This window comes from Petromyzon marinus, chromosome 22 (assembly GCF_048934315.1).
Source record: "Petromyzon marinus isolate PM22_M1 ecotype Great Lakes invasive population chromosome 22, UKy_Petmar_22M1.pri1.0, whole genome shotgun sequence".
Classification (NCBI taxonomy): domain Eukaryota; kingdom Metazoa; phylum Chordata; class Hyperoartia; order Petromyzontiformes; family Petromyzontidae; genus Petromyzon; species Petromyzon marinus.
The window spans coordinates 8083666-8102468 of NC_133688.1; the positions used below are offsets into that span (position 1 = coordinate 8083666).

Here is an 18803-nt window from a genome sequence, read left to right on the forward strand (position 1 = left end):
GTGAGGGGGGTGAGGTGAGGAGGGGGTGAGGTGAGGGGGGGCGGTGAGGGGGGGTGAGGTGAGGAGGGGTGAGGTGAGGGGGGTGAGGTGGGGGGGTGAGGTGAGGAGGGGGTGAGGTGGGGGGGTGAGGTGAGGAGGGGGTGCGGTGAGGAGGGGGTGAGGTGAGGAGGGGTGAGGTGAGGGGGGTGAGGTGGGGGGGTGAGGTGAGGAGGGGGTGAGGTGGGGTGAGGTGAGGAGGGGGTGAGGTGAGGGGGGTGCGGTGAGGAGGGGTGAGGTGAGGGGGGTGAGGTGAGGGGGGTGAGGAGGGGGGCGGTGAGGAGGGGGGCGGTGAGGGGGGTGAGGTGAGGAGGGGGTGAGGTGAGGAGGGGGGCGGTGAGGGGGGGCGGTGAGGGTGAGGTGAGGGTGCGGTGAGGGGGGTGAGGTGAGGGGGGTGAGGTGAGGGGGGTGAGGTGAGGAGGGGTTCAGGTTCTCGTAATGGGGTAAACCGCGCTTCGTGGGTTATACAAATCTCGCCCTCCACGTTGTTGATGCCCTGCTGCTCTGTGAGGCCGCCGCTCAGGGCGCGCGTTCGCCTCCCCCGCCCCCGGGCCTGGAGGGGAGCGACGGGGAGGGGCTCCGGGCGAGGGGGAGGGGCTCCGGGCGAGGGGCGAGGGGGAGGGGCTCGGGGCGAGGGGGAGGGGCGAGGGGGAGGGGCTCTGAGCTCGCCGCGATTTTCCCGCGCGTTATTTGGGAGCGACGCGCGGTACACAGCACGCACTGTACGTGCAGTCATTCTAGTGACAGCACTGTACTCGCACAGTCACTCTCGTGACAGCACTGTACCCGTACAGTCACTCTCGTGACAGCACTGTACTCGTACAGTCACTCTCGTGACAGCACTGTACTCGTACAGTCACTCTCGTGACAGCACTGTACTCGTACAGTCACTTTCGTGACACCACTGTACTTGCACAGTCATTCTCGTGACAGCACTGTACCTGTACAGTCACTTTCGTGACAGCACTGTACTTATACAGTCACTCTCGTGACAGCACTGTACTCGTACAGTCACTCTCGTGACAGCACTGTACTTCTACAGTCACTTTCGTGACAGCACTGTACTCGTACAGTCACTCTCGTGACAGCACTGTACTCGTACAGTCACTCTCGTGACAGCACTGTACTCGTACAGTCACTCTCGTGACAGCACTGTACTCGTACAGTCACTTTCGTGACACCACTGTACTTGCACAGTCATTCTCTTGACAGCACTGTACCCGTACAGTCACTTTCGTGACAGCACTGTACTTATACAGTCACTCTCGTGACAGCACTGTACTCGTACAGTCACTCTCGTGACAGCACTGTACTTCTACAGTCACTTTCGTGACAGCACTGTACTCGTACAGTCACTCTCGTGACAGCACTGTACTCGTACAGTCACTCTCGTGACAACACTGTACTCGTACAGTCACTCTCGTGACAGCACTGTACTCGTACAGTCACTCTCGTGACAGCACTGTACTCGTACAGTCACTCTCGTGACAGCACTGTACTCGTACAGTAACTGTCGTGACACCACTGTACCCGTACAGTCACTCGTGATAGCACTGTACTTGTACAGTCACTCTCGTGACAGCACTGTACTTGTACAGTCACTCTCGTGACAGCACTGTACTCCTACAGTCACTCTCGTGACAGCACTGTACTCGTACAGTCACTCTCGTGACGGCACTGTACCCGTACAGTCACTCTCGTAACAGCACTGTACCCGTACAGTCACTGTCGTGACAGCTCTGTACTCGTACAGTCACTGTCGTGACACCACTGTACCCCTACAGTCACTCTCGTGACAGCACTGGACTTGTACAGTCACTGTCGTGACACCACTGTACTTGTACAGTCACTGTCGTGACGCCACTGTACTCGTGACAGCACTGTACCCGTACAGTCACTCTCGTAACAGCACTGTATCCGTACAGTCACTCTCGTGACCGCACTGTACTCGTACAGTCACTCTCGTGACAGCACTGTACGTGTACAGTCACTCTCGTGACAGCACTGTACTTGTACAGTCACTCTCGTGACAGCACTGTACTTGTACAGTCACTCTCGTGACAGCACTGTACTTGTACAGTCACTCTCGTGACACCGCTGTACTCGTGACAGCACTGTACCCGTACAGTCACTCTCGTAACAGCACTGTACTTGTACAGTCACTGTCGTGACACCACTGTACTTGTACAGTCACTGTCGTGACACCACTGTACTCTACAGTCACTGTCGTGACACCACTGTACTTGTACAGTCACTATCGTGACAGCACTGTACTCGTACAGTCACTGTCGTGACGGCACTGTACTCGTACAGTCACTGTCGTGACACCACTGTACTTGTACAGTCACTGTCGTGACGCCACTGTACTCGTGACAGCACTGTACCCGTACAGTCACTCTCGTAACAGCACTGTATCCGTACAGTCACTCTCGTGACCGCACTGTACTCGTACAGTCACTCTCGTGACAGCACTGTACGTGTACAGTCACTCGTGACAGCACTGTACTTGTACAGTCACTCTCGTGACAGCACTGTACTTGTACAGTCACTCTCGTGACAGCACTGTACTTGTACAGTCACTCTCGTGACACCGCTGTACTCGTGACAGCACTGTACCCGTACAGTCACTCTCGTAACAGCACTGTACTTGTACAGTCACTGTCGTGACACCACTGTACTTGTACAGTCACTGTTGTGACACCACTGTACTCTACAGTCACTGTCGTGACACCACTGTACTTGTACAGTCACTATCGTGACAGCACTGTACTCGTACAGTCACTGTCGTGACGGCACTTATTTTGAGATTTTGGGATTGTGCTGACTTGAGATGTCCTGCACGGGGACGCAGTATAAATAATATACTGATGATGCTGTATACAAAGTATTGTTATTGTGCTTTAGAGGCTGTGTTGGTTGCAAACTTATCACGGTTCGCTACGTATGTTGCGAAACAAGCTATAAATACATTAATTCTTAGCTTTGATAAGTAAAGGTGACACTGGGTGAGACCGAATCTTCTTTGGGTGGCCAGCTGCTTGGATTGGACCCCTGGGCAGTCTGGGAATCGGGTCTCTTCGGGTGACGGGAATTTACTTGTGCCGAGATCTCGCAGCGGCGGTGTGAACTTTATTGCGATTTACAACGCAGTTCTGATGTACCTTGGGTTGACTGAAAAAACCCCAACATCTGGATTTGGTTTACAGTGGAAAAATTGGCAAAACCCTAAATTAATTGTCTGCATAACGGTCGCCGATGTATTTCTTGATAGCACGCCACGCACAAGGTCTGAGACAAAACCCCAGAGCGCCAGTGGAGATGACAACAATTGTCATATTTTGCAAGCTGCTGGTGTCGGCTCTGACGGTGCATTGAGGCTGGCGACGCCGCTGCCGCCGCTCCGTCGATTCCTGGGCAAGGCGGTGCACGGCAAGGGGGGTCGGGTTGGCTATGGACGCTGAACAACTGAAGAGGAGCGTGCGGCAGCTGGTGACCAGCCACGTGGAGGTTGGCCTCCTGTTTAAGGAGGTGAGCGAGCGCCCTCGTGTTCACTTTGCGAGATCATCCCCCACTCAGCCCAGACGCACAGCTCTTTGACCTCCCATATTAGCCAAATCTCTGCCCCCCCCTCCTCCTCATTTTCCACCCCTCTCATGTTTGTTCAGTATTAATAAAAGAACAGCTAACTCCATGAAATGTCAACCTTACCAAGCTGCAGCGTGTGTACAATTCCCTGGCACGTGTCATGACTTGGTACTGCAAGATCTGACCGTGTCTGCCGAGTGCTTGCCGAGCTGCATTGGCTTCCGGTTGCCAAACGAATAAGTTATAAGACCGCGCTCATTACATGCAAAGTGCTTGCCACAAATGAACCACATTACCTTACTGATCTTGTCAAGGAGCATAAACCATCATCACACGAACTCCGGTCATCCTCGCAGCGGATTTTTGGCTAGCCATTGAACAAAGACGGTCACTGCATCGCGTGCTTTCAGATGCGCTTCTGCGGCCGTCTGGAACGCTCTTCCGATATTATGAAGCCACTGTGAGCTATGCACTTTTACATCCAGTTTAAATACGAATTTCTTTAAAACTGCTTTTTGTGTTAAGTTTGTCCTTTCCCCGCGCACCTCCAATTAGCATGGTTGGCTACGTATGGTGCGAAAGAAGTTTACAAACATACACATATACATACAACAGTGAGTTCTCTGAATAAGGGCGTGCACATCCAGTAACGCCGGGCCGTGTTTATTGCTGGAATGTATCATTGTGCCGGAAATGTGAATAAAGAAAATCTTTCAAAAAATAACACACACAAAGGTGAGGGGGCATCTGTGGCACCATCCTGCATTGTCGCTCGCGTTCCCAGCACCCTGTTCCACCTCTCTGCTCTCCGCGTCCTCCGGTGTCTTACATTGTGATCCTCGCCCTTTACGTTTGCTGCGTCCGAGTTCACCGCGAGCCTTGTGTGAACGGTTGCAAGTATAATTATAATGGTAACAACAATCATGCCATTTTATTTACTTTATAAAGTCTGACAGAGTATTAAAACTTTCTCACGTGAGGCCTGTATTGCATTTTTTGGTCATTTACATTAATTAGTATTTAGTTTTGTGTGGGAGGAAAGCAGATTTGATTTGATTACAACACTTTGTCACTTTTCTCCTGGATGAAAGGATCAGCTTACTGTGGTGGTCATGGGGATTTTTTTAGCATACTTTACCACGCTGGTCCTTGGTGGTTGGTGAAAGGGTTGGGAGTGTTTGAGGGGAAGGGTGCATCAGGACTTACGTATGTCACTTGCCAATGCTGTTAGTCATGCGCGGGAATTGGACTCGGGATGCTGAGTTCTTATCAGTGCCCTAATCGATGTGCCTCCACTCCACCTTGAAACCATAGTACCCATAGAAAAACTGCTGTGCGTATGAGGGGCTAGATAACGTTAGAAGATTCGGGAATGTATTGTTCAACTGGTATTGACTGGCCACCTCCGTGGGAAAGGGTCTCTTTTTCGAATGGTGAATTGGTGTTTCTTGCGGGTGGTGAACAAGCACCACTGAAATCCTGCGTTTGAAACTGGGTGTCAGCCGCACACGATTAAACTTGGCTCTGAATTGAAGTAAGTTGATCTCTGCCTGGTTACAAATGACTGCAACAAAACATCTTGCTGGGCTTAGCACAGCTTTACATTGCCTAAATGCACTTGAAAAATATTACGTTTTCTTGTTTTTTGCTGTGTCAAGATTGCAGACCTTGGTTTCAGCAATGACATTTTGGGCACGGATCCTGGACGTTTAAAGGCCCCTGCGGTCATCGGCTGTGCAGGTACAGTTGTCCACGGTGCAAACCCAGGGGTCTCAACGTCATCTAGAGGTGAACAACTCAAAGATCAGGGGGCCACTGTGGCCAACACACCGCACCCATTACTTTCTGTTCGCCAGATCTCGCAACCGTTGCACGGTGAACATCCGAGCTCCAAGGTCTGCTCTTGTAGTCTCTCAACATCTGCCTTTAGGTTGTCCCTTTTGATACTGGGCTCGAGGTGCCACCGATACCAGTCTCGGTAACCTGCCGCCCTCTATCCTGCACACACCCATCACAACTACTTCTTTATGATCACATTTGCAACGTTTTTCCATGTTCTGCTCTACACCTCCCAGTTGCATATGCCAACCATCATGCTAGGCAATTCTGGCATTCAACTGTTGCACATGTACTCAAAGATCAGAAGGTGTGCACAGCGCATGCGTGTGAAGAACACGCATGCGATTGCACTGCACATTCCTGGCAGGTATACAGGGTGGCACGGAGATAACACTCGCCTCACAGGAAAAAGTCATTGGGTTCAATTCCTAACTCTGGTGCCTTTCTGTGTAGCATGTCTGTCCTCCCCCTGACTTGCATAGGTTTACCCAGAGGTTCTGCAGTTTCCAGCCATAGCTAAAGAAATCATACAATGTAACCAGTATTGGCCAAACATCCCAGTGATCAAAAGTCACCTGCAAAATATTCAGTTGAGATTAAACAGCAATATCACCACCTTGTGCAAAAAAAAATGTCAAGACACATCTGAAGAAGATTCTTGAGACTTGGTGAGGCTTTCCTGGGTAAACAAGCATAATAGTAATACAATTATTCCAAAATACATTCTTGTGGTGAAATTGGCCAGAGCTGAAACTCCCAAACTACACCTGGCAAGAATGTGATGTTTGATATCCCACAGTAAACTGCCATCTTGTTGCTCTGCCTTCGTACGATGCTGGACAACCCTTAAATACCACACACCCAGCAGTGCACTTATTTGAATCGCTGGCACCCGCTGTGTGCAACCTTCCATAAGTGCACATCATCATGAGCCATGATCAATCCACAGCTATACGATTTTCCTTCCCAAGCCATTATCCTGCACATGAGCCGAGTCTGTCGCTCCATCACTGCGGTGGATGTCCTCTGTACAATGGACAAAGTAAGGCATCGTGCAGTGTAACACTTTCCCCTCAACTCTCCTGTCCGACAGTGCAGTACTTTTCTTACAGCGCTGCGCTGTCTTTCTGACATTCCATAGCACAGTGCCACAGCAGGCTGTATATTTTCAGCACAGTTACTGAGCACAGGCCCAAAACGTCAAGCAACTAGCAAAAAAACAGCATGATCGGAGCTTTAATAAATTAGAGTTAATACATTTGTTGAATTGAGCACGGTTAGAATAACTCGGGGTGGGGGGTGGGGAAATAGATCATGGCAGTGGTGAGTGACACGCGCAGTTTTGTATTCATCAGTGAAGCATCATCTCTAGTTTCAGGGATGCAGGAGATCGTTAAGGAGCAAGTGGCAGTCACAGGTCTCTGTGGTGATGTCCTGGCCGCAAAGCTCCTGGCTGCCGAAGTGCTGAGCATTCTGGGAGTGCGCAAGCCCACACGGAGCGACATGGCCCACATCCCACAAGACCACACCAAGTGTCAGGCGCTGCTGGAGCCCGAGCAGAGAGTAAGGGTCCACTCATCACTCACTCGCATTCAACAGCTTGCACACAGTCAATAACTCGCACACTTTGTCAAACTGATACTCATTAGCTCACTCACTCGCACGCAACTCATTCATACACTCATTAATTCACAAACTGACTTATTTAACAACTTTCTCACACTCACTAATTCATCTCGTACTCTTATGCGGGAAATATGCGGGGTACTGTATTTAAATGCACATACGGTCATTGTTATAAAATGTGTGACGATTCAACAACAAAGGGAAGCAGTGTTAAATTCCTAACTAAGAAGAAATATTGTACTTCGCATCTAATACTGTAATAAATATTGTATAGTAAATAAAATACTAAGGTAACATGAATAGAAAAAAAAATCTGTTTTGTTTTCACTTCCCTTGATTCCTGGGCACGCACGCGCACACACAGATACACCAATGACAAAGATCCCCCGTGGAGCCTTCACAGGTTGTTATGGCAAGTGCTGTTAGCGAGCTGTGCCTGTGAAGGCCGGCACGGCACATGAGAGAGTGGGTGGCCAGCACCATGCTAGGCAGCCTTTGACTCCCCAGTGGCGATGTTTACACTGCATTCGGTACCCATTTGAGGCTGAGTTAACCTCAGGAAGGCCCAGGACCCATTCAGATAAGCGTCACTGATATTTGTCGTGAGAGGGAATTGAACTTCGGGTCGCCGGGTTGGTAGTACAGCACGGTAACCATTGAACTACCGCTCCTACACACACACATACGTGGGGGCACGCACAAGCGTACACGCACACACTTAAACACACACAACAACATCAATCGCCATTCACCACTAAGTGGTGGTGACGTCACCATGGCACTTGTGCCAGGCCATGTGCACTTTAAGGCCACGTGAAGTGTCTAATGCCTGCTGGCAGGAGGTCACAGGACAGATCCAGGTGCCATGGGTTGACTGAGATGATTGGCAGATGCACCACACACACAAACACTCTTACTCACTGGTCATTATGAAGACTGGACTCAACTGGTTTATAGTCGCCCCTCTGTTGGATGAGTCCTGTTTATAGTTGCCCCTACGTTGGATGGGCCCTGTTTATGGTCGCCCCTGCATTGGATGAGCCCTGTTTATAGTCACCCCTTTGTTGAATGAATTCTGTTCATAGTCGTCTCTGCGTTGGATGAACCCTGTTTATAGTCGCCCCTCTGTTGAATGAATTCTGTTTATAGTCGCACCTCTGTTGAATTCATCCTATTTATCGTCGCCCCTGTGTTGAATGAATCCTGTTTATAGTCGCCCCTCTTGGATGAGCCGTGTTCACAGCCGCCTCTGCATCAGACAAGCTGTGTTGACAGTTACCCCTGCGTTTGGATGGATGGAGTCCGTAGTCGCCACTGCAATGGCTCGTGCTGTTCACCGCTGTCCGCAGACGAGGCTTGTGGCGGTGCTGGGCGCGTGCTCAGAGCTGCTGAAGACCACGGGGCTCAGCCGGCCTCACTTCCTGCATCAGCTGCAGCAGCAACAGGTGAGCATCACTGTGCTAACTCCCCCCCGGCCCCCCACCACAGTGCCGAGTGACCTCATGCCCGCAGGGGTAGCTGTTCCTGGGTGTGCCCTTTTCAAATGTTTGAAATGGGATGTGAAGTAAATCGCCTGGGATACAGGAGGTCGTGGGTTTTATCCCAACCCTAAAGCCTGTTGTATATTCGGAATTTGTGTGTCTCTCACCGTGGTCGCGTGGATTTTTCTCTGGGACCTCCGATTTTCCCTCCACTTTTAGAATCAACATCACGCTTTAATAGTATTTGGCTGCTGTTCGTTTCCACATGATGATAAGCCACTTCGTTGAGCTATCATTTGTGGCCAGGATGCTTCGTTAAAAGAGCTATATAGCTCAGTGGGTCTTACCTGGTAAAATTTAGATAGTATAGTAGTAGTATAGTTAGATGCCCCAGCTTATAGGAGGGCGCTTTGATTAAAAAATGAATCGTGATCATCAATCTATACCTGTGGGGAGCGGTAGTATTGTGGTTACGCGCTGGACTACGAATCCGGCGGCCCGAGTTTGAATCCCAATCAAAACCAACATTACTTTCGAATGTATGAATTGGTAATGGGCCTCCTCTAGGTTGACTCGGCCTTGGTGTTGTGTGTAAGCACAGCATAACCAGCCACTGATAGCACTTTTCCCCAACAGTCTGTCAGTTAAATTTTGATTTAAAGCTTTCGTGACTGCAGGGATTAATTTTCTGGGTTTTTTCGGTAAAGTCACGTAGAATGGAGATAAAATAATAAAAATAATAAAAGAAAAAAATTCTCATGACGTTTCAGCCACAACACAAGTAGCCTTCAGGTGAAGAAACAGGACTGTCCAGAAGACAGCGCTTGAGTGAACCCTGCCAAGCTTGACAGCGTCTTTTAAGCTGTGTGGAAGGAACAGAAGGCCTTGGCAAAGAAGTTTACATATAAATTAGCATGTAACTGTGGGATTAGCATGATGTTGGTGTGGGAATGGAGGAGGGGGGAGAGGAGTTTACATATAAATTAGCATGTAAGTGGGGGATTTGCATGATGTTAGTATGAGGGATTAACACCACGGAGAGCGACGAGCTTTGTTCAGACGGACGAGTCCATCTATGTTCGGAACGGAGGAGGGGGAGGAAGAGGAGGAAACAGCCACGATGCGCTGCTGTGTCCTGTGTTGCGTTATAACTATGCTATAAACTAGACTACTATACATTGCTATATTATACCTTCCAATCTAAACTACATTGTATAATATCATATCCATAGAAAAACCCCACCCTTGAATTATACAATGCGTTACTATACACTACCCTATACTTTAGACTATAAAATATTAGACTTGTAGTATTACACTATGTATTATTCTACTAACCCTACTGTATACCACACTGCTGTATATTCACTATACAATTACAGTACTATATATTGCCTTATGAATTATGTTAAACATTACACTGTTATACTATTTATTATTATACAATATGCTATAAACTATACTATTGACCTAAATTTCGATTTAAAGCTTTCGTGACTGCAATGATTCATCTTCTTTGGTTCTTTCGGTAAAGTCACGTAGAATGAGAATAAAATAATAAATTGATAAAATAAAATAACACAATAATATTCTCACGACGTTTCGGCCACAACACAAGCGGCCTTCATCAGGTGAAGGGGGCGAGACTGTCTGGTAGGACAGCGCTGGAGTGAGAGAGCCACGTTCAGATCACGGCTTTTAAGCTGTGTGAGAGGAACAAAGAGCCTTGACAAAGGAATTAGCATAAAATTTAGCATTGAAATGGCTGAATGATTAGCTTGTGACTGGTCACAGAAATAGCTATGTTAAAAGTTAAAGCATACACATCCGCAGAGGCACCCATTGTTAAAAGGAATTAGCATAGAATTTAGCATTGAAATAGCTAAGTTAAAGCATACACATCCGCAGAGGCACCCCTTGACAATGGGATTAGCATAGAATTTAGCATTGAAATGGCTGAGTGATTCGCTTGTAACTGCTACAGAAATAGCTACGTTGAAGTCAGAGCATACACATTCACCGAGGCCATCCAGACTGCCACTCTACGCCCGACCTTATGGAAGAGGTACGTTGATGACACCTTTGTCATCTGGCCACATGGCCAGCCTGCTCTAGACCAATTCCGCGACCACATCAATTCCATACACCCAGCCATCAGATTTACCATGGAGGTCGAAAAAGATGGCAAACTACCCTTTCTGGATGTCTTAATTAAAAGGAGACATGATGGTTCAATGAGCCACTCTGTCTACAGGAAAGCTACCCATACAGATGCTTACTTGAAACCGGATTCCCACCACCATCCATCCCAGAAGAACTGCCTCATCAAGACTCTATACCATAGAGCCCAATGCATTTCCGACCAGGAACACATTACCAGTGAACTCAAGCACGTACATCAGGCTCTCAGGGCGAATGGCTACTCCGACTACACAATCCGCAAAGCCATCACTCCAGTCATGAAGAAGGATCCTCTTGTGGAGCCACTCAAAACCATCACCTTACCCTACATTGCAGGGGTCACTAAAAAGATCTCCAAAATCCTGAATAAACACAAGATCCAGGTCCGATTCAACACAGTACACAAAATCCGTGATTTAGTTCCATCTGTAAAAGATGCTCTTCCAGACATACAGTACCCGGGCGTTTACAAACTAAAGTGCCTCTGTGGTAGTAGCTACATTGGAGAAACCAAAAGACATGTCTCGGACCGCATCCGCGAACATAAAGCAGACTTGAAACACGGTAAGACGAACTCCTCTGCCGTGGCAGATCACTGTTACAATTCAGTGGGCTCACATGACATTGACTTCTCCAAGACGGAGGTTCTTTGCAAACCAACCGGCTACCATGAGAGATTCGTTCATGAGGCCATTCACATATACAAGCACAGAGACAATTTCAACCGAGAAGATGGATTCAGGCTTAGTAACCACTGGAAAGATGTGTTAAATCATTTCTGTTCTTAATTAATTGTAATTTTACGATGACCTTCAGACCGCAGCTCTTTCGCCAGCATTGCCTCTTAATACCTCTCACACCACGGTTAATGGTATGGTTTACAACATGGAGTATACTAGGGCCTCGCAGCTGTCTCTCTCCCCCTCCTCTGTTCCGACCATGGACGAACTCGTCCGTCTGAACGGGGCCCGTAGCTATCCGTGGTACGGAAATTTGAGGGTAAGAATCCACCCATTTTTTCGCCATATAGCATTGTGATATATAACGACTTATGGTTGGTAGCTTAGCTGATTGGAGAATATAGAGTTTATTGATAACATGAAGGTAATTTATATTTTAGTTTTTATTGGTTCACTATATAGTACTGTGAATAGCTCAGATGTGTAGTCATTTCTGTGACCAGTCACTAGCAAATCACCCAGTTATTTCAATGCTAAATTCGCCTAGTTATTTCAATGCTAAATTCTCCTGTTTGATTTGTACTAAGTGCCTCGGTGAATGTGTATGCTCTGACTTCAACGTAGCTATTTCTGTAGCAGTTACAAGCGAATCACTCAGCCATTTCAATGCTAAATTCTATGCTAATCCCATTGTCAAGGGGTGCCTCTGCGGATGTGTATGCCTTAACTTAGCTATTTCAATGCTAAATTCTATGCTAATTCCTTTTAACAATGGGTGCCTCTGCGGATGTGTATGCTTTAACTTTTAACTTTAAAAGATGGAAAGCTACCCTTTTTGGATGTCCTAATTAAAAGGAGACCTGATGGTTCGACATATCTCGTACCGCATCCGTGAACATAAAGCAGACTTGAAACACGGTAGGACGAACACCTCAGCCGTGGCAGATCACTGTTATAATTCAGTAGCTTCACATGACATTGACTTCTCCAAGACGGAGGTTCTCTGCAAGCCATCCGGCTACCATGAGAGATTCGTTCATGAGGCTATCCACATATACAAACACAAACAATTTCAACCGAGAAGATGGATTCCGGCTTAGTAACCATTGGAAAGACGTTATAAACCATTTCCGTTCTTGATTGATTGTATTTTACGGTGGCTTTCAGACCGCAGTCCATTCGCTGGCACTGCCTCTTAGTACCTTTCACACTACGGTCAATAGTATAGTTTATAGCATATTGTATAATAATAAATAGTATAACAGTGTAATGTTTAACATAATTCATAAGGCAATATATAGTACCGTAATTGTATAGTGAATATACAGCAGTGTGGTATACAGTAGGGTTAGTAGAATAATACATAGTGTAATACTACAAGTCTAATATTTAATAGACTAAAGCAGGGGTGTCCAAACTACGGCCCGTGGGCCAACTGCAGCCCGTGGTCCAGTTTTTATTGGCCCGCAGCAAATTCTGAATATATAATTGAATATGGCCCGCACAAGAAGCTCGAGCTCAACTCTGTTGCACTTCTCAGTTTCAACACTAGATGGAGCCAGCCACGGAAAACCGTGCTTCTCCACTAAACAAAATTAAGCAAAGAAATACTTTTACCGCGAGTCACCAGAAATGGCAGCACCAAAGAAACGCAAAATAGCAAGTGAGTGTAGAAGATTTCAAACACGGTGGGAAAATGAATATTTTTTCAAAGAAATCAACGGAAAGTGTGTCTGTTTGATTTGCAATGAAGATGTTGCTGTGATGAAAGAGTATAATGTCCGTCGGCACTATGAGACCAAACATCAGAGCTACACATCGTACACCGGTGCCGAACAAACACAGAAAGTCAAGCAAATTACTGCTAGCCTGCAAGCTCAACAACAATTTTTTTTCGTGCTAACAAAATACAGGAAAACGCCACAACAGCAAGCTATGAAGTCACTAAACTTATTGCCCAGCACGGCAAACCGTTCTCAGACGGTGATTTCATAAAGCAGTGCCTCATCAAAGTCACAGAAATAATGTGCCCGGAAAAAGTGCAGGATTTCAACAGCGTGAGCTTATCCAGATATACAGTGGTGCGGAGAATCGAGGACTTGTCAGCCAACTTGAAACTTCAGCTGAGAGACAAAGCTTGTGCTTTTGATTTTTACTTGATAGCATGCGACGAGAGCACAGATGCCACAGACACCGCGCAGCTGTTAATTTTTTTGCGGGGAGTAGATGATAATTTTTGCTGTACGGAGGAACTGCTTGATATGATGAGCCTAAAAGGCACAACGACGGGTAGAGATATTTTTGAAGCTGTGTCAGAGGCAGTTGAAAAGATGGGGCTTAAATGGGACAAGCTCTGTGGAGTAACAACGGATGGAGCTCCGGCCATGACGGGCGAGCGCAAAGGAATGGCATCGATGGTGTGCGCCAAGGTAAAAGAGAGCGGATGTGAGGCTGTTAGGATGCACTGTATAATCCACCAAGAAGCACTGTGTGCCAAGACTGTCCAGCTGGGCGATGTGATGAACACTGTTGTAAAAACTGTCAACATAATTCGAGCTAGAGGACTGTACCACAGAGAATTTCAAGCTTTCCTATCTGATGTGGATGCTGAACACGGGGATGTACTCTACCACTCTGATGTGCGCTGGCTCAGCCGCGGCTCTGTGCTGCAGCGGTTTTATTAGCTGAGATCAGAAATCGACCCGTTTTTGAAAGAGAAGGGCTGACCTCTTCATGAACTGAGTGACCCTCTGTGGCTGGCAGACCTGGCATTTTTAGTTGATCTTACTCATCATCTGAATACACTGAACAAGAACCTACAAGGCAAAGAACAGCTGGTGCCACACCTGTATGCGCACATGAAAGCCTTCTGTGTAAAGCTCCGCCTGTTTGAGACACAACTACGAAGCTTTAATGCTGCACACTTCCCTTCGCTGTCTGAAATCAAGTCTGCTTTTCCAAAGGCCGACCTTTCTGCTAAAAAGGAGAAATATGTGTCTGTGATTGTATCTCTCGTGACAATTCAACCAGCGTTTCCAAGATTTTTCTGTCATTGAAAAACAAATCAAGCTGTTCTCGACCCCCTTCCTGGTGGATGCAGAAGAAGTGGAAGAGAGTCTGCAGTTAGAACTGATTGAAATGCAATGTGATGATTCTCTGATGAGTCAACATCAGCTTCTCTCCCTCCCTGACTTCTATCAGAGTTTGGATAATGCCAAGTTTCCTCTGATGAGACGCCATGCAAAAAGAATGATGAGCCTAAATTTTGATTTAAAGCTTTCGTGACTGCAGTAATTCATATTCTTAGTTCTTTCGGTAAAGTCACGTTGAAGGGAAACAATAAAATAATAAAATATATATAAAACACCTGATGACGACCGTTTGTGTTATGGTCGAAACGTCGTGAGAATTTTTATTGTTTTATATATATTTTATTATTTTATTGTTTCCCTTCAACGTGACTTTACCGAAAGAACTAAGAAAAATGATGAGCCTGTTCGGCTCAACATACATATGTGAAAAACATTTTCTCTGTTAAATCAGAATAAAAGCAGACTGAAAACCAGAATGACTGATAGCCATCTCTGTGAAGTCCTTCGTGTCTCAACCACCAAACTTTCTCCTGACATGTCAGCCATCCTTCAATCCAAAGAACAGCATCACTGCTCCCACTGAGTGCAATGTTCTTCACATTATAGGTAAGTTAGAAATACACACAGTATTCATGTGTCAATATGTCACCTCTAGTGTGTGGCCCGGCCTTTTGTTTATTTTTCTGTATTTGGCCCTCACTAAAAAAACTTTGGACACCCCTGGTCTAAAGTATAGGGTAGTGTATAGTAACGCATTGTATAATTCAAGGGTGGGGTTTTTCTATGGATACGATATTATACAATGTATTTTAGATTGGAAGGTATAATATTGCAATGTATAGTAGTCTAGTTTATAGCATAGTTATAACGCAACATAGGACAGAGCAGCGCACCGTGGCTGCTTCCTCCTCTTCCCTCCCCTCCTCCGTTCCGAACATAGATGGACTCGTCCGTCTGAACAAAGCTCGTCGCTCTCCGTGGTGTTAATCCCTCATACTAACATCATGCTAATCCCCCAGTTACATGCTAATTTACTGTTGATATGTAAACTCCTCTCCCCCCTCCTCCGTTCCGAACATAGATGGACTCGTCCGTCTGAACAAAGCTCGTCGCTCTCCGTGGTGTTAATCATTCATACTAACATCATGCTAATCCCCTAGTTACATGCTAATTTACTGTTGATATGTAAACTCCTCTCCCCCCTCCTCCGTTCCGAACATAGATGGACTCATCCGTCTGAACAAAGTTCTTCGCTCTCCGTGGTGCTAATCCCTCACACCAACATCATACTAATCCCCCACTTACATGCTAATTCATATGTAAACTCCTCTCCCCCCTCCTCCGTTCCCACACCAACATCATGCTAATCCCACAGTTACATGCTAATTTATATGTAAACTCCTTTGTCAAGGCGCTCTGTTCCTCCCACACAGCTTAAAAGACGCTGCCAAGCTTGGCAGGGTTCACTCAAGCGCTGTCTTCCGGACAGTCCTGTTTCTTCACCTGAGGAAGACTACTTGTGTTGTGGCCGAAACGTCGTGAGAATTTTATTCTGTTATTATTTTTATTATTTTATCTCCATTCTATGTGACTTTACCGAATGAACCCAGAAGATGAGTCTGTCAGTTGTGTAGGAGCGTGTCTCTGTGTGTGCGTGTCTCGAGATCGATTCTCGCTCACGGCCAACACCAGTAACGATTGTTTGAACCTGTCCTGGGCCTCCCCTTGGTCAACTCGGCCTCAAATGAGTACCTGGTGCGGTGTGTAAACATCACCACTGGGGAGAGAAAGGCAGCCGGGCGTGGTGTTGGCCACCCACCCCTCGTGTGCCGTGCCGGCCTTCATCAATACTACTCACGAACAGCACTTGCCCCAACAGTCTGTTGCAGGCTATATGGGGGATCTTTTTTTCGTGCGTGTCTTTCTGTACGTGGTGCCCAGCTGGGGTGTGTGCCGCTGGAGCTGCTGTGGTGCCTTCACGTCGCGGACGTCGTCCCCCTGCACCACTCCCTGGCCAGGTGGAGCGACTCCCCCCACTGTATCCAATCCTCTCGCTTCAGCATCTCATTTGGGATCATCAGTGCAGTGCTGCCCTTTCCTCGGCTATGTTTTCAGCTTGAAGGTTTCCTCATTTTTAAGGAATCACGAGTGCGGTATAAAAAACACGCGATTCTTTGTGTTTTTGCGGTTTTGCACCGATCTCATTCTCATTGCAGGTAATTGGTGTAATGCAACCCCACCAGCTCGTGTGAGAGGGCCTCATTTCCGTTAAGAATCATCAGTTTAGTCCGCTGTATTTTATATTTAGGGATTGCTAGTAGAGTGACCTTTGCTTTTATTCCCTCATACCCAGTAAGAGGGAAATCGCCAGCATGCCATTGGCCCTGTTAGCCATAATCACCCATCAACGTTGATTTTTTTGGGTTGGGTCACGTAACCGTCTGGCAAAAATGATACCTTTAAACCCTTTACCACCCGACAGTCAAATAAACTTGTTGCATGTCAAAAGCGTTTAACGCACCGATTATGATTATTCATTCACCTCGCCATAAGTGAGTTGACTAGTTGAACCATGCAAAGACATTTCAGTTTTAGCCGAGTGTATTTAATAAAAAAAGAAACTTGGGTTTCTTGTAGTGACCAAGCACTTCTTGAGAGAACAAAGGTAAATTAATCTGGCACTGGCTTGCCCTAGGTCGACTCGGCCAAGAATAAGTAGTCTGTGGCTGTGAGGTTGTGAACATCAGTAGTGGGGGGGGGGGGGATGTGCCCTTGCATACTTGGCCCACTATTGTCCTTGCGTGCTACCAGTTCACTTGGATAATTAAACAAAACAAATCCTTGTGGTGATCACATGACATGCAAGGGATATGGATGGGAGTCGTACCTTGCTGCTGTCTGTAAGCAGCACACCTTGCGTGCTGTTAAATGTATTTGTTTCCATCCTGTGTCCCCTTTCGTGTTGCAATGGGGTTCTCATCATATGCAAGAAAGTGCTAAGATTTGAATTGTGGTCATCTACAGCTGACGAGTAGCCGTGATGATAAAGGCACGATCCACCAACTCCACCTCCATGGTGATGCGGCAGTGTCGTGTGCCACCACCCGGCTTGGTATTTTGGTGCAGTGTAAAATGAACACTCGTGCCTCATGCCAGGAGGTGCCTGGGTTTGGTTCCTGACTAGGGCGCCTTTCTGAGTGGAGTTTGTATGTTGCATGGATGTCCTCCAGTCTTCGGTTTCCTTCCATTGCTAAAATAAACATACAATATAACTGTTATTGGCCAAACATCACAATGCTTTCAAGGGTTACCCGCAGATTTGCTCAGTTAGGATTGCACATGGCAACATCGCCCCCTCGACTGCGAAAACCTGGCAGGACATTTCTCAGAGAGAATATTACAACTCACTCGAGGCTTTCCTGGGTAACGAATGAAAAATATAATGAACGTGTACTTTTGAGCGGTGCTAATGAGGGTGCACGCACGTGCGTGTGTACACGTGTGTGTGTAGAACCAGCTGGGGAGCAGTGGTGTCGTGGTTAGCACGCTGTGCTATGAGCCCAGCAACCCGAGTTTGATTCCCGCTCATGGGCAACACCAGTGACGATTATCTGAACTGGTCCTCTGGCCTACTCCTAGGTGGACTTGGCCTCAAAAGAGTACCCAGTGTGATGTGTAAACATCGCCACTAGGGAGACAAAGGCAGACGGGCGCGGTGTTGGCCACCCACCCCCTTGTGCGCCGTGCCACCCTTCATAGGTGCTGCTCGCTAACAGCACTTGCCCCAACAGTTTGTTAAAGGCTATACAGGGGATCTTTCTCTTTGTTTTGAGCCAGCTGGAGTGACGATGCAGCAGCTGCAGTGCGGAGCTGCGTGGCCTCCTCGCTGCTGGAGCTGCTGAGCGTCGTGCCCGGCGGCACCGAGAGCCCTCGGCGCGAGACGCTGCAAGGTGCGGACCCTTGAAGCAATGACGCGAGATCGCTTCCCCCTGATGATACGTTCTCCCTGTCTGCTACCTTAACAGACTCCCATAACGATCACCGCCAATTTATTTTGACGTTTTTTTCACTTGCTTTTACTTTTAACCTTTTTTTAATAAGTAATTTGTCCAAAGTAATTTGTCAAAAGCAGCATTGGTTATAAAGAATGTATTTGTTTGATATTCTTTAACATTTACAATTTGAGTACGACATTTTGCCGGTAATTACTCTGCAATGCGCCAGTGTGCTGGACTCGTTACTATTTTTTTTTACCGGTATTAGTGAGGGTTGTCACGTAAACA

At 47.1% G+C, this 18803-nt stretch overlaps 1 protein-coding gene across 7 annotated transcripts in view; it reads left to right on the forward strand.

Annotated features, from left to right (window-relative positions):
- The window catches only part of FANCA (FA complementation group A), a 137790-nt gene that overhangs the window by 2674 nt on the left and 116313 nt on the right, over positions 1-18803 (forward strand). The window contains exons 1-7 of one of the 7 annotated variants that reach the window (XM_076068686.1): positions 681-758; positions 3382-3564; positions 5280-5361; positions 6833-7023; positions 8436-8531; positions 16462-16538; positions 18358-18470. In XM_076068686.1, coding sequence (XP_075924801.1) covers positions 3487-3564; positions 5280-5361; positions 6833-7023; positions 8436-8531; positions 16462-16538; positions 18358-18470 — 637 coding nt within the window. In that variant the 5' untranslated portion in view covers positions 681-758; positions 3382-3486. Of the gene's footprint in view, positions 1-680; positions 759-782; positions 3565-5279; positions 5362-6832; positions 7024-8435; positions 8532-16461; positions 16539-18357; positions 18471-18803 lie in introns of those variants that run through there. The other 6 variants (XM_076068684.1, XM_076068685.1, XM_032959126.2 and 3 more) reach the window with 6 other exon arrangements.